The sequence below is a fragment of the Hyperolius riggenbachi genome, chromosome 2, assembly GCF_040937935.1.
Source record: "Hyperolius riggenbachi isolate aHypRig1 chromosome 2, aHypRig1.pri, whole genome shotgun sequence".
Lineage (NCBI taxonomy): Eukaryota > Metazoa > Chordata > Amphibia > Anura > Hyperoliidae > Hyperolius > Hyperolius riggenbachi.
The window spans coordinates 376016539-376031558 of NC_090647.1; the positions used below are offsets into that span (position 1 = coordinate 376016539).

General features: G+C 45.9%; 1 protein-coding gene across 1 annotated transcript; it reads right to left on the minus strand.

Annotated features, from left to right (window-relative positions):
• Nucleotides 1-1317: 1317 nt before the first annotated feature.
• On the minus strand, nucleotides 1318-12993 carry LOC137545105 (piggyBac transposable element-derived protein 4-like). The gene is made up of 2 exons (XM_068266217.1): nucleotides 12853-12993; nucleotides 1318-2670 (listed from the first exon to the last, which is right to left on the minus strand). Exons 1-2 carry the CDS (start codon nucleotides 12991-12993, stop codon nucleotides 1318-1320), a joined length of 1494 nt encoding a protein of 497 aa, XP_068122318.1.
• Nucleotides 12994-15020: the final 2027 nt, after the last annotated feature.

Below are 15020 nucleotides of genomic sequence, written 5' to 3' on the forward strand. Positions count from 1 at the left end.
TCTGTCCCTGTGCTCTTTCTCTTCCGCAGTCGCTTCTCTTGCGATTGCGTTCTCACTTGGTTTCTTCTGTTGTGTGTCCACCATCGCAGGTTGGCGGCTAGATTGGTGGACATACATACATTCCTCAACTGTGCTTATTCGGTCTTGTGTCGCTGTTAGCAATCGCCATCTCTGGCGATTGCCTTCTCACTTTGTCTTTATGGTTGTGTGTTCATCGTCGCAAGGTGGCGACTAGTTTGGTAGACACACATACCCTCTGTCACTTTGATCTCTCTCTTTCAGGGCTATCTTGCCCTGCGTTTCTTCCCTTCGTGCAATTCCTGTCTGGCGTGTGTGGTAGGGCAGAGGAGCCGTTCCTCTGCACTCCACAGCTCCATCTGTCGACAGGAATTTCCCTCTACAGGTGCATTGCACCTTTTGCTGCGTTCCCGCAAATTACACGCTTGTGGAGGATTTCCGCAGTGTCAGCGCACGTCTTGTGCGCTGATCACAGAGAGAATTCCACAATTGTTTCAGCATCACAGAAAATACCCACAGTTTCCCACCGATTATTTTTCACCAATAATATGTATTTTAACATGTGCCTCACTAACAATAGACCTCGTGCAATTTCCATCAGTCTATGGTAAGCACAGGCGCCCAATCCTGCGGTTGCATATGCTCCCATAAGTCCTTGTGCACATGCACATGCTTTTGTGTGTGTGCACATGCATGCAATCATGCGCCAGATGATTCCCAAGGCAGCGTTGATTGGTGACTAACTGTGGACATTAACCTCCTTGGCGGTGCATTTCTGTCAGGAATTAGGAGTCAAAAGCGGTACATTTTTTTTCATGAATTTTACGCCTCTGATTTTTAAGTCTTAACTCACCAAAATACATCAGAATAAAAGTGTGGTAGACATTCTGCATATAAATAAAAGTCAGGAACACAAAATTGTTGAAGTAAATACATTTATTAATAATCTGAAATAAAACTGTATAAATAAGGCAGCATATTATGCAGTATGTACATATATACTCCTAATACACCTCCCGTGTGTGGTATATTTTAAAGCAAGGAATTGCACACAGGGCAACATCACAGTCTGGACAGTAGAATCGTGATTCTTTCCTGATTCTTTTCCCCTTCTCGTCTCTTTTGCTGCAGCACACATGACATGTCCTAGTTGGGGCATTTTTTTGGGAGTTGGTGGAATGTATTCCATAAAATGGCGGCCAGTGAGGCGCTCCGGATTTACCACATAAGAGGCACGGCGTCCAACTCGATGCAGTCTGGTACCTTAGACAGATACATTCGCACAGTTTCCAGATGAAGTCACTCAGCGTGCGTCACTGGCCTGTCACTTCCCTGCTTGTGCAGAATGTATGCATTCCAAATGCTTTGTTCCAGTAGGTGCCGGAAAATCTTTTTATAATACTTTTTCTGCTGTTTCCTGACAGCAGGATAAAAGGTCACCGCCTGGTCAGCTTTGTCCACACCACCCATGGTGTGGTTATAGTCCACCACGACATGCGGTTTTACAATATCTTTTCCTCCTCTCATTCTGGTGGGGACAGTGGAGGTGTCATGAACAGTAGAGAGGAGACAGACGTCTTTTTTGTCCCGCCACCGGAGGGCTAACATCTTCCCTTTCTGCCAAGCAGCTATGTCCCCAGTCTTCAGCTTCTGCTTGGCAAAGGCCGACGGCATCTCCCTCCTGTTAGGCCTAACAGTGCCATAGATGTCAGTCTTATGCTTTATAAGAATCTCAGACAGTTCAGGGGAGGTGTAGAAATTATCTGTGGTAAGACAGTAGCCTTTGTCCAACAAAGGCTCCAGAAGGGACAATACAGACGATGTCGCCACTCCAAACTCGCTAAACCTGGGACAAAATTTTGTGCCTTTTCCCGTATACAAAATAGTATTCCAGATGTATCCGGTACTTGACTCGCATAGAGTGTATGATTTTATCCCAAAGCGGGCCCGCTTTGAAGCAATATATTGGAGCCAGCTCAGCCTCCCCTTATAGGCCATCAGGCTCTCGTCCACGCTGATGTCCCTCTGTGGCACATACGTGGTCCTAAAATTTTCCACCACCATCTGGTAGACCTCCCAGATTTTTTTTAGTTTTAAAGCAGAGTGGGTCGACTCCTCAAAAGTTTCATTGTTGTAAAAGTGGAGAAATTTCATTATAAGGGAAAAACGGTACTCGGACATAACTGTACCGAAGAAGGGGGTTGCAATGATCTTATTCGTGCTCCAGTACCATTTCTGCAGGGGCTTCCCCACCACTCCCTGCAGAATGATCAGGCCCAAAAACAGCCAAATATCGGCTGCTGTTACTGGCTCCCAGGTCCTGCTTCTGGAAAAGGGTCCTTGAGGAGTAGCCAATTGTTGGGAGGCATAGCGATTAGTCTCCTCCACTATCCTCTCAATAACTGCCTCCGAGAAGAAAAGCTGCAGGTATGCCAGGGGGTTGCACTCGCACTCCTTCTTCAGGCCAGGCTCCCCAGTAAAAAGGAAACGTGGGGGCGGTGGCGGAGCCTGAGAAAGGCCGATGGGGCACCAAACCCGGACATCACTAACTTCGCTGGTGATGGAGTCGCTGTCGCTATCTGGGTCGGATGACAGATCCCCAGGTGCGTCGCTGTCACTGGAGTCCGCCAGTGACTGCAGATCGCTGTCCTCCTACTCCGCCAGCGTTTCCGTGGTGAGATGCCTTCTGGAGGATGATGCCATAGTAAATCCAGGCAGAGGTCGGTGCAGGCAGCAGGCAAAGAGTAGTCCAAGTCCAGGCAAAAATCGTCAACAGGTAATCAATCAAATCCAGGCAGAAGGCAGAAAGAGTAGTCAAAGTCCAGGCAAAAATCGGCAACGGGTAATCAATCAAAATCCAGGCAGAAGACAGAAAGAGAAGTCAAAGTCCAGGCAAAAATCGGCAACGGGTAATCAATCAAAATCCAGGCAGAAGGCAGAAAGAGTAGTCAAAGTCCAGGCAAAATCGGCAACGGGTAATTAATCAAATCCAGGCAGAAGGCAGAAAGAATAGTCAAAGTCCAGGCAAAAATCGGTAACAGGTAGGCAGAAATCAGATAAGATAAGCACTTACAATTCACAGCCAGCTCCTCTCCAGCTCAACAGCCACAACTCCTCTCAGCAATCCAGGAAGCAAAAGGCAACATTGGATTGGATACAAAATCCCATTGTATCCAATACAATGCTGTTTTGGCCCAATCAGAACTGTTTATTTTATTTTTCTTTTATACTCCCTCCCCTCCCTCCCTCCCCTGTGACCCTACACTGCCCCTACGTCACTTGCCGCTTATCGGCTTATTGGGCTAATTGGCCGCCGGGTCCCCTAGGATCAGAGCGGTAATGGGGACACCGGCGGCCGGGTGGAAGAAGCCTGGGTTCCGCTGACAGGCGCTGATCGCGCACGGGACCCAGGATGTGGCTGCAGGCACTTTTTCCAGCCTCCCTCCCCGATAACTTCTCGCCGCCCGCGACGTCACGACGCACCGCCGATCCTCCCAGCTAATGGGCCGCCGGGTCCCGGAAGATCAAAAGGTAATGCGGACTCCGGTGGCCGGGGGGGAAGAAGCCTGGGTCCCGCTGACAAGCGCTGATCGTGCGCGGGACCCAGGAATTAGCTGCAGCCACTGATTTTAGCCTACATGAGCAGAGCTCGGGCTTACCGCTCCTGACATGTGTCAGTCAGCCCGAGCTCTGCCTGTGAATACCACCAAGGAGGTTAAAGATGGCTGAATGTCGCATGTTTGCTGAACACTTGTGAACTGATCATTCACGAAGAGCCGCATTGACTTTAATGGCAGGCACACTTCTGAAACTTTAAGGGTATCTCTGCAGTCACAATTTCTTTAACCACTTACTGATGAGCCGTCACATTAAAGCATCCTGTTGGAGCCTTTTAATGGCTCCAAGGCATTTTAATGCGTTGGTTGCCTCCGCAGCCGTGCATGCGCATGCCACCGCTACGGTACGTCGGGACACGGAGATCCATGATTGGGGAAGAGGAACAAACATTCCCCTAACAAATTGCAGTGCCTAAAATGAATGGACATCTAGTAGCGACGAGAAAAATTACACACACACCCCATACATTATAATCATTATAATTAGAAAATTAATATAATTAATCCCTTCCACTTTCAAAGCACCCCCCACTCAACCAACACTTGTAAAAAAAACAGTTTAAAAAGCATAAATAGTTGCCTTAACCTCTTAAGGGCCACAGGCTTTACACCCCCCCCCCCCCCCCCCCCCCAGTGACCAGGCTATTTTTTGCTCATTTGGACTCTTCAGCTTTCAGTGCTCGCTGCAGAGCCATACAAGTCAGCACACTAGTGATCCCCCCCTTTCTGGCCACCAAGAGAGCTTTCTGTTGGTGGGCTCTGATTCCTGCTGGAATGTTTGTTTGTTTATTTATTTATATATTTATTTGTTGTTTTATTTTTATAAAATTTCCCTATTTTTTAATATTTTTTTTCCCTACCTCCCCCTGCCAGCCAATCACTGTGATCGGCTGTCATAGGCACCAGCCTATGAGAGCCAATCGCTCTTGTGCCTCCCCAGGGGACAGCCGAGTGACACAGCTGTAAATAGATGGCGGTTTCACTGTCTAACAGTCTCCTAGTGGCAATCGCCACTGGGAAACTGATGACGAAGCAGAGCTCTGTCATTCAAGCGAGGATGCGCGATCCCCATCAAAACACACCCCCAGGACTTGATGCTAATTGGCGTTACGCGGTTCTGGGGGAGCCGCGCCGTTCACGTCAATCGACGTGGCACAGTCGTACAGTAGTTAAAGGACCACTATCGCAAAATAGTATAAAATATAAAGTAGATGTAAACATACAAATAAAAAGTAAGTTTCCCCCGCAGAGCCATAAAATGAGCCATCAATTACTTACTTACTGTTAAAATATATATATATATATATATTTATAGTTATGGTTATAATGGTCAATTGAGACTATAGATCACTGCTCCATAATTGCCGTAATTACGATTACGATCATTATCCTTATTACCAATAGAAATTCAAACTACGTTAAAAAGAAACACATGTACGTCTGAACGTCTCACTGTGTATATTGTGTGTATATACAGTGTATATATATATATATATATATATATATATATATATATATATATATATATATATATTATATATATATATATATAATATATATATATATATATATATATATATATATATATATATATATATATATATATATATATATATACACTGTATATACACACAATATACACAGTGAGACGTTCAGACGTACATGTGTTTCTTTTTAACGTAGTTTGAATTTCTATTGGTAATAAGGATAATGATCGTAATCGTAATTACGGCAATTATGGAGCAGTGATCTATAGTCTCAATTGACCATTATAACCATAACTATAAATACTGTACTATACTATATAACTAAGCTTCAAATTTACAAACTGGGAGTAGACATATTAAAAGTCAATGAGTAAGTCATGGTGGATGCACCAATGAGTGCTTTGTCAACATATTCAGCAGGAAGGTGAAACTGATCAATGTTTATGTTGTTAGATCAGCATCTGTTTTAACACATTTTTTAATATCATTTTGTTTTATGAATTTGCATTTGAAAAGTAAAAAGGTTTTATTAGACTGACACAAGACTGAACAGTAAAATACAATAACATGGCTAGATTGACCAAAGTTCTTGATAGTAAAAATCTAAGTGAAACGGGAGTTTTGGTTGTTGTTTTTTTTTTTTTGCCGAAGATCAACAACTGCAACCAGTTTGGAAAATGGCCAGTACAACTTTAATTCTAATAAACAGTAATATTTAAGTTAGAAAATCATAGTGTGCCAAGCTATATGTCACTACTGGTCCATCCCAGACTGTGGACCTTTGTCTCCATGTTTTACCTCTAAGAGAATATATTTTTTGTAAAGCTTTCAGTGAGCTCTTAAGTTCTTTCAGCTGAAATCCATGTTTTACAGTTAACCATTTAAGCGATCCAGCGGCCGATCACACACGCGTGCACGTACACTCCTGGGCCACGGTTCATTAGCCAGGGGGTCAATGAATCGGGACATGGTGTCCGATCATTGATCCCTTTCCCCAGCAGAAAAAGCGACGGCTTCTCTCGGAAGCCTCGCTCTTTCTGCCTCTTACGTCCCCCCTACGTCCCTCTAAGCATACATGTTACGGTTAGAGTGACGTAATGTAAGCAAAGTCATGGTTGGCATCTTGTGGCCAAATAGTAAGACTACATCTACATGTTAAAAAAAATAAATAAACACACATTTACATAAAAAATTACTATTTACATCCCACCCTCCCAAAAATACCCAAATAAAATGCTTAATAATAAAAAAAAATTACAATAAGAAAAATGTAAATATTTACTTCAATTAATTAAAACTATAATGGCCGAAAACTGAGAAATAATGATTTTTTTCCGTTTTTGTTCTTATTCTTCCTGTTAACATGCATTTACAGTAAAGTAGCTCTTAGCAAAATGTACAACCCAAAGAAAGCCTAATTGGTGGCGGAAAAAAACATGATATAGATCAGCTCGTTGTGATAAGTAGTGATAAAGTTATAGGCAAATGAGTGGGAGGTGAAAATTGCTCGGATGCATAAAGTGAAACATGACTGAGGGCTGAAGTGGTTAAAAAAAAAAACACTTAAAAAAAAGTTTTTCTTGAATCTGCTAGTTTACTGTGATCTAAAAAGATTTGAATTCAGATTTTGAAAAGCGATCATGTATTTTTGTCCTTATATCTTTCTGTGGCCATTTTGTATATGTACATCAAGTAAGCCTTTTTTTTTATCTGATTCATGGCAGGGGAATTTCAATTGGATTCAATTAGTTAAAATGCCCTTTTAGCTGTGACAAATATTCAATTCTATATTTGTTTTGATGGGTGTTTTTATTTTCTCTCACTTCCAAAGTGTGTAGAATACCGTACTACAGATGAGCGAGCACAGTTTTGCAAGAAGCAGGTCATAGCAGTGATAGATAGGTAACTTACCAAGATGTCTGCCTCTTGCTATGGTGCTCCACACTGTACACTACATCCTTCCAATATTTCCCTTTTCACAGGCAGAACTTTTACTGCAAAACAGGAACTATCAGGAGAATAGGGCACAATGTGGAGCATCATGCCAAGAGGCAGACACTTTGGTCAGTTAACTCTCATTGCCATCACCTCCTTCTCAGACATAGGCAGGTCTCACAAAACTGTGCTCACTCATTCTTATAACTAACTCTTGTTTTTAATGTTTTTATTTTACAACCATTACTTTATTTATTGGGCTTGATCTAACATTTAAAAGTGTTGCATTCCTTGTATAATTTTTTTTATTGTACTTCTCTCCATTTCTCACTGAAAATCAAGCTTCTACACCCTTTCCTAGCCAAGTTTGATACTATCCAGCAGCAGTCTGTGAGTTTAGCTTCAGTTTTTATTTCCAGTTATAAATCACCAACATATTCCATGGTGCTGGCACCAGATGAAGGAAGGGCTATTTGTTCCAATATTTACTAATTGCCTATAAATATCAGCTATAGATGCCCTTTTCACCTTGCTCCTAGTTTCTCATATAATCTGCCATGGAATGGGGTGGGATGATAAAAAATATTTGCACAGAATTGATTCTAAGAAGTGTTTAATAGAGATGTCGCAATCATCAAATTCTGTTCGCGAACGTTAAATCCGAACTTCCGGAAAAAGTTTGCATGCGCGCGAACCCCCATAGACTTGAATGGGCAGGCGAATTTAGAAACATACAGGGACTCTTTCTGACCACAAAAGTGATGGAAAACTTGTTTCAAAGGGTCTAACCCCTGGATAGGGGCATGCTGGAGGGGGATCCATGCCAAAAGTCCCACCAAAAATTATGGAGTTGACGCAGAGTCTGGTTTTAATCCCCAAAGGGCAGAAATCCCAGTACATTCCTAAATTTGAGGAATAAAGGACTGCTTTTAAATATCCAGGGTGGTAATGTAAGGCTAATGCCCGCTTCACACTGCCAGACTGAAGGCCGCGTTTGCTGAGATTGAGCACTAACAGGTCTGTAAGGTTTGCTTTTGTGGTGCTGCATGCACGCTTAACTGAACCAACCAACGTGGCATATAGCAGAGGCCAGGATGGGAAGTTAATAATGGAGCAATATGATGAAAACAAACCAAAATGGCGCACAGCCCTGCAGGATAAAAATGGTGCCTCCATTCAATGCAATGCAAAACGCTATTTACTGTTTCTAATTGTAACATTATGGCGCACAGGTAGTGTTTTGCTGGAGAAAGTAAATCATGGTGCCAGGGAAGCTATACCAAATACTGGTTACTGTTGTAGCATAGTGGTAAGGGGATGGGTTTAAAAATTCATTTTCATGTTCGAATCTTGTCAATGCTACTTTTTTTTTTTTATTATTGCTCTCTGTCGAATAATAAAACATTAGTTTAAAAATGTGCTGTAAATATCACAAGTGCATACACTGTACAAAAACTGCACTATTGTAATATTACTATAAATAAAATAGTGATTAGTTAAAGCGGAATATAACCCTGCATTTCAACTTTGCTCTAAAACATTATATACAGTATATTATATGCAACCAGCATTTTTTTTTTACTAGACCAGCATTGGAAGGGTTACACAGGGCTTTAAAGTTCCTGGAGATTTTTGCAGACTGTAACGATCGGTGAAGCACAGAGAGGATCTGATTACCGGTGATCTGCAGTATCACTGGGAATACAGATGTATACCAGATTATAAGTGATCTGCAGTATCACCGATAATCCGATATACTAGCTAACCTCTGTTCACCTGAGTAGAGTGTAGTGTTTGGTGTGACAGTAACACTTTGAGGACTAGGCCTCAGTGCAGCAAGGAGTACTGCACAGATTCCTTCCGCAGACCTGAGCTCTCCAAGACGGGAGGAGTCAGACTGACAGTAGGAAGGATGTCTGAAAGTAACCCTCAGGAGGAAGGGTCGCTAACAGAGCGAGGAACCGCCTCTAACAGTAAGGTCGGTTCTCGAGGTCGGACAAGCCAGGTCGTACACACACAGACAGATACAGTACAGGATCAGAAGACAAAGGCGGAGTCTAAGTACAGGCAGGGTTCGGCAACGGGGTATCAGATATATCGAGGTACAGAATCAGGAGGCTGAGGCGGAGTCTAGGAATGAGCCGGGGTTCGGCAACAGAGTATCAGAAATATCGAGGTACAAGATCAGAGTTCAGGAGGGTAGTCAAGGCAGGCAAAGGACATAACAGATAATCACAACCAAACTAGTACTTTAGCTATCAACAGAATCTAGCTAAGTGTAGGATTACAGCTCCAGCTGGTCCCGGCACACTTGCGGATCTGACTACGGATCTGGGTGCTCCCACATATGTGATCGCAACGCCAGACAAAGAGCAAGTGAACAGCCAGCAGTATATATACACAAGGACCTTTCCAGGACCTCCCTAATTGCTGGACCAATGAGAGTTGTGGAAAATGTCAGCTGACCCGCCTGGTCAGCTGACTCACTTCTGGCTGTTATTTAAACTCAGCCTCTGTGCGCGCGCGCGTGTCACTCTGAGCCTTGGTGGACTATCAGTCCCAGCCACACCAGTACTGTCTTGCAATGTATCTTGTGAACCGCTTGCGGGGGCCGCCTCCAATGCGGATTCCGCCGTTCTCAATGCGGATTCCGCCGTTCCCAATGCGGATTCTGCCGCTCTGCCTAAGCGGCATGCGGCGGTTTTTCCGCGTTGTGACGCCCTGCTGGACGCGGAAACAGCCGCCTTACTATGAGAGACGGCGGCTTTTCCGCGTTTCCTCACAGTACCCCCCCCCCCGAGGAGTGGACTCCGGACAACTCCCACCAGGTTTCTCGGGATGTAAGGCATGAAATTCTCTCCTTAATTCGTCTGCATGCATGCGCGTCCCTGGTACCCATTGCCTCTCCTCAATGCTGTACCCTTTCCAGTGTACGAGATATTGTACCGAGTTCTGTACAGAGCGTGAATCTAGAATCTTTTCCACCTCATATTCGGGTTGGGCATCTACCAAGACAGGAGGAGGAGGAGTGGGACCCACCTGGACTGCTGGTTTAAGAAGGGATACGTGGAAGGACCTTACCCCCCGCATGCTAGTGTGAAGATCGACGGTATAAGTAACATCGTTGATTTTCTTGGCAACCGGGAATGGATCCACAAACCTGGGACCAAGCTTATTAGAAGGTTGTCTTAGGGTCAAGTGACGTGTGGACACCCAGACCAAGTCTCCTGGTCGGAACTTCCACTCCAACGACCGTCTCTTGTCAGCTTGACCCTTCTGACTCAGAAAGGCCTTCTCCAGGTTACTTCTTACCGTCCCCCAAAGGTCCTTAAATGACCTTTGCCAGGCCTCCAGGGCTGAGAACAGAGTGGAGGCTATTGGTAATGGGGAAAATTTGGGTGATCTCCCCGTCACTACCTGAAAAGGAGAGAATCCGGAGGACGAGTTTTTTAAATTATTTTGGGCAAATTCTGCGAAGGGCAGGAATCTGACCCAATCGTCCTGCGCCTCTGCCACATAACACCTTAAAAACTGCTCTAAAGACTGATTTATCCTCTCAGTCTGGCCATTGGTCTGTGGGTGATAGCCAGACGAGAAAGACAGCCCCATGCCCATGAGCTGGCAAAAAGCCCTCCAAAATTGTGAGACAAATTGGACTCCCCTGTCTGAAACTATGTCTTCGGGAATGCCGTGTAATCGGAAGACATGAGTGATAAACAACTCGGCCAATTCTTGAGCCGAGGGGAGTCCTTTCAAAGGCACAAAATGGGCCATTTTGCTAAAGCGGTCGACTATCACCCAAATGACCGCCATGCCTTCAGATCTGGGAAGCTCACCCACAAAATCCATGGACAGGTGGGTCCACGGCTCACTCGGGGTGGGCAAAGGCTGCAAAGTACCGACAGGTGCCAGCCGGGATAGTTTACTCTTGGCACATATCACACACTCCTTCACGTATTCCTTGCAATCCGCTGCCAAGGAAGGCCACCAGGCGCATCTGGCTACCAGATCCTGTGTTCTAGATGCCCCAGGATGCCCTGCATTCTTATGCGCATGGAACATCTCAAGAACCTGGAGGCGAAATGGCAGAGGAACAAACAGGACCCCTGCGGGCTTCCCTTCCGGGATGTCCTGCTGAAAGGGAGCCAACGTCTCCCCCCAATCCTCCCAAGTTCCAGTGGCTGCCAGTATCAACCTCTGGGGAATAATGGTCTCTGGAACGGAGGGCTGTGCTGTCTCTGACTCAAAACATCTGGATAAAGCATCCGCCTTAACATTCTTGCTTCCCGGGGTGTACGTAATAATGAAACTGAACCTGGAGAAGAATAACGACCATCGAGCCTGACGAGGGCTCAACCTCTTAGCCCCCTCGATGTACTCTAAGTTTTTGTGATCGGTGTAAACCGTGATGGTATGCTCAGCTCCCTCTAACCAATGTCGCCATTCCTCGAAAGCCAATTTAATGGCCAGGTGCTCCCTGTTGCCAATATCATAATTCCTCTCTGCAGGGGAGAACCTGCGAGAGAAATAAGCACACGGGTGCATTCTACCCTGCAAGCCTGACCACTGAGACAGCACAGCCCCCACCCCAACCTCCGAGGCATCCACCTCTACAATGAACGGGAAAGACGTATCCACATGTCTGAGGATGGGTGCTGAACAGAATAGGCCCTTCAGGGTGGCAAAATCATGTAAAGCCTCAGGAGACCAGTGAGTGGTATCTGCCCCCTTCTTAGTGAGACTGGTAAGGGGAGAAATGACCGTGGAGTACCCCTTTATAAACCTTCTATAATAGTTGGCGAAGCCAAGAAAGCGCTGGAGGGATTTCAACCCAACCGGCTGTGGCCACTCCAGAACAGCGGAGACCTTGGCAGGATCCATAGACAGGCCCGTGGTGGAAATTATGTACCCCAAGAAAGCGACAGATGTTACTTCAAAGATGCACTTTTCAAGCTTTGCGTATAAAGAGTTCTGCCTTAACTGCTTCAAAACAAACCTCACATGGTTTCTATGTTCAGAGAGGTTGTTGGAGAAGATAAGGATATCATCTAGATAAACTAGAACAAATCTCCCCAACACCTCCCTGAATACCTCGTTAATGAGTTCCTGGAAAACGGCATCACCAGGTACTCATAATGCCCGTCTGGTGTATTAAAGGCCGTTTTCCACTCATCGCCCTTTCTTATGCGCATCAGATTGTACAGGCCCCGCAAATCTAGCTTAAAAAAGATCTTAGCGTCTGTAATCTGTGTGAACAAATCGTCTATCAGTGGCAGCGGATAGCGATTTTTTACTGTAATCTTGTTAAGACCGCGATAGTCGATGCAGGGTCGCAGGCCTCCGTCTTTCTTTTTAACAAAAAAGAAACCTGCTCCAGCAGGCGACCGGGACGGGCGAATGAAACCCTTGGCCAAATTTTCACGGATGTACTCCTGCATGGCCAATTTTTCGGGCCCTGACAGATTGTACAAATGACCCCGGGGGGGTACACAACCTGAACGAAGATCAATGGGATAATCGAAAGGGCGATGTGGGGGCAATTTGTCTGCTGCCTTGGGACAGAACACGTCGGAAAATTCAGAGTACTGGTCTGGTACCCCTCCCACCTGAATTCTGGTTTGCCTTAAGGTCAACTTCCCCAAACACCGCTGAAAACTACGAGGTGACCAAGTGGTTAACTGACCCGTGGCCCAGTCTATTTGAGGTGAGTGGAGTTGCAACCACGGCATGCCTAGGATAATAGTGGAGGTAGACATATGCAATGCAAAAAACGATAATTGTTCCCCATGCAGTACCCCTATGGTGACCTTCACCTCCGGAGTCTGTGACAGAGCATGATTCCGTTGCAGAGGGGAATCGTCTACTGCCGTGACCTGAATGGGGGATCTCACAGGGGTGAGAGGAATACCCAACTCCTGAGCAAACTCAAAGTTCATAAAATTGGCCGCTGAGCCCAAATCAATAAAAGCCTCAGTGGCCACAGATTTATTCTCCCATGTAATTGTACAGGGGAGAAGCAATTTCTTTTCTTTAAGGGGTGAAAATGGTGTGCCTAGGGTGTCACCCCCCACTACTCCTAGGCAAACTCGTTTCCCGACTTGTTCGGGCAGTTTCGCACCCTATGCCCTGCTTCTGCACAGTATAGGCACAGTTGTTCCGTCATTCTCCGCCTTCGCTCCACCTGGGTCAATTTCGATCGACCAATCTGCATAGGTTCGGGTGGAGGCAAGGCCGGAGGGGATGAGACAGACGGAGATGGCGTTACTAAGGGTGCAGCGGAGGGTGCCGCATAGGATGTCACCCTGACACGGTGACTGCCCCGAATCTGCCTCTGATGGCGTAATCGACGGTCGACTCGAATGGCCGATGTGATGGCCTCATCGACTGTCCTGGGCTCGGGCAAAGTTAACATTAGATCGGAGACCTCCTCCGACAACCCAGACAAGAAGTAATCCATCAGGGCAAAATTGTCAAATCTGGCAGTGACTGACCATCTGCAAAATTCTGCCGCGTAATCCTCGACTGAGCCTCTGCCTTGTCGCAAAAGTTTGAGCTTCCGCTCAGAGGTTGCCGCAAGGTCAGGGTCGTCGTATATGACTGCCATGGCCTTAAAAAATTCCTCTACCGAGGTCAGAGCTGTATCAGTGGGAGGCAGATTGTATGCCCAGGTCTGGGAGTCACCGGTTAACAATGTTTTATAAAAATGACCCGTTGGGTCTCAGTCCCCAAAGATCGGGGTCTCAACTCGAAGTATGACAACACTCTACTCTTAAAATTCCGGAAGTCAGACTTGTGGCCAGAAAATTTATCTGGTAGGGGCATCCGTATGTCATCACTAGGAGAGGATCGCACCGAATCAACTGACGTCTGAAGGGTTTGCACAGAGCCTGTTAGGGCATCAATTAAAGCTTTGTGCTGGCCCAGTGCTTGCTGGATAGTATCCACCGAAGTGGCAAGCACGGTCAGAGGGTCAGCGCGTGCGTCCATCTGTTTATTGGTCTGGCGTTCTGTAACGATCGGTGAAGCACAGAGAGGATCTGATTACCAGTGATCTGCAGTATCACTGGGAATACAGATGTATACCAGATTATAAGTGATCTGCAGTATCACCGATAATCCGATATACTAGCTAACCTCTGTTCACCTGAGTAGAGTGTAGTGTTTGGTGTGACAGTAACACTTTGAGGACTAGGCCTCAGTGCAGCAAGGAGTACTGCACAGATTCCTTCCGCAGACCTGAGCTCTCCAAGACGGGAGGAGTCAGACTGACAGTAGGAAGGATGTCTGAAAGTAACCCTCAGGAGGAAGGGTCGCTAACAGAGCGAGGAACCGCCTCTAACAGTAAGGTCGGTTCTCGAGGTCGGACAAGCCAGGTCGTACACACACAGACAGATACAGTACAGGATCAGAAGACAAAGGCGGAGTCTAAGTACAGGCAGGGTTCGGCAACGGGGTATCAGATATATCGAGGTACAGAATCAGGAGGCTGAGGCGGAGTCTAGGAATGAGCCGGGGTTCGGCAACAGAGTATCAGAAATATCGAGGTACAAGATCAGAGTTCAGGAGGGTAGTCAAGGCAGGCAAAGGTCATAACAGATAATCACAATCAAACTAGTACTTTAGCTATCAACAGAATCTAGCTAAGTGTAGGATTACAGCTCCAGCTGGTCCCGGCACACTTGCAGATCTGACTACGGATCTGGGTGCTCCCACATATGTGATCGCAACGCCAGACAAAGAGCAAGTGAACAGCCAGCAGTATATATACACAAGGACCTTTCCAGGACCTCCCTAATTGCTGGACCAATGAGAGTTGTGGAAAATGTCAGCTGACCCGCCTGGTCAGCTGACTCACTTCTGGCTGTTATTTAAACTCAGCCTCTGTGCGCGCGCGCGTGTCACTCTGAGCCTTGGTGGACTATCAGTCCCAGCCACACCAGTACTGTCTTGCAATGTATCTTGT

Bases quoted from the DNA above. Each gene is read 5' to 3' on its own strand.
- LOC137545105 (XM_068266217.1), bottom strand. From the start codon at position 12,993: ATGAACTTTGAGTTTGCTCAGGAGTTGGGTATTCCTCTCACCCCTGTG. The intron at 2,671-12,852 runs GTACTGCATGGG...CTGGCGGAGTAG, and splicing joins AGGTGAAGGTCACCATAGGG to GAGGACAGCGATCTGCAGTC.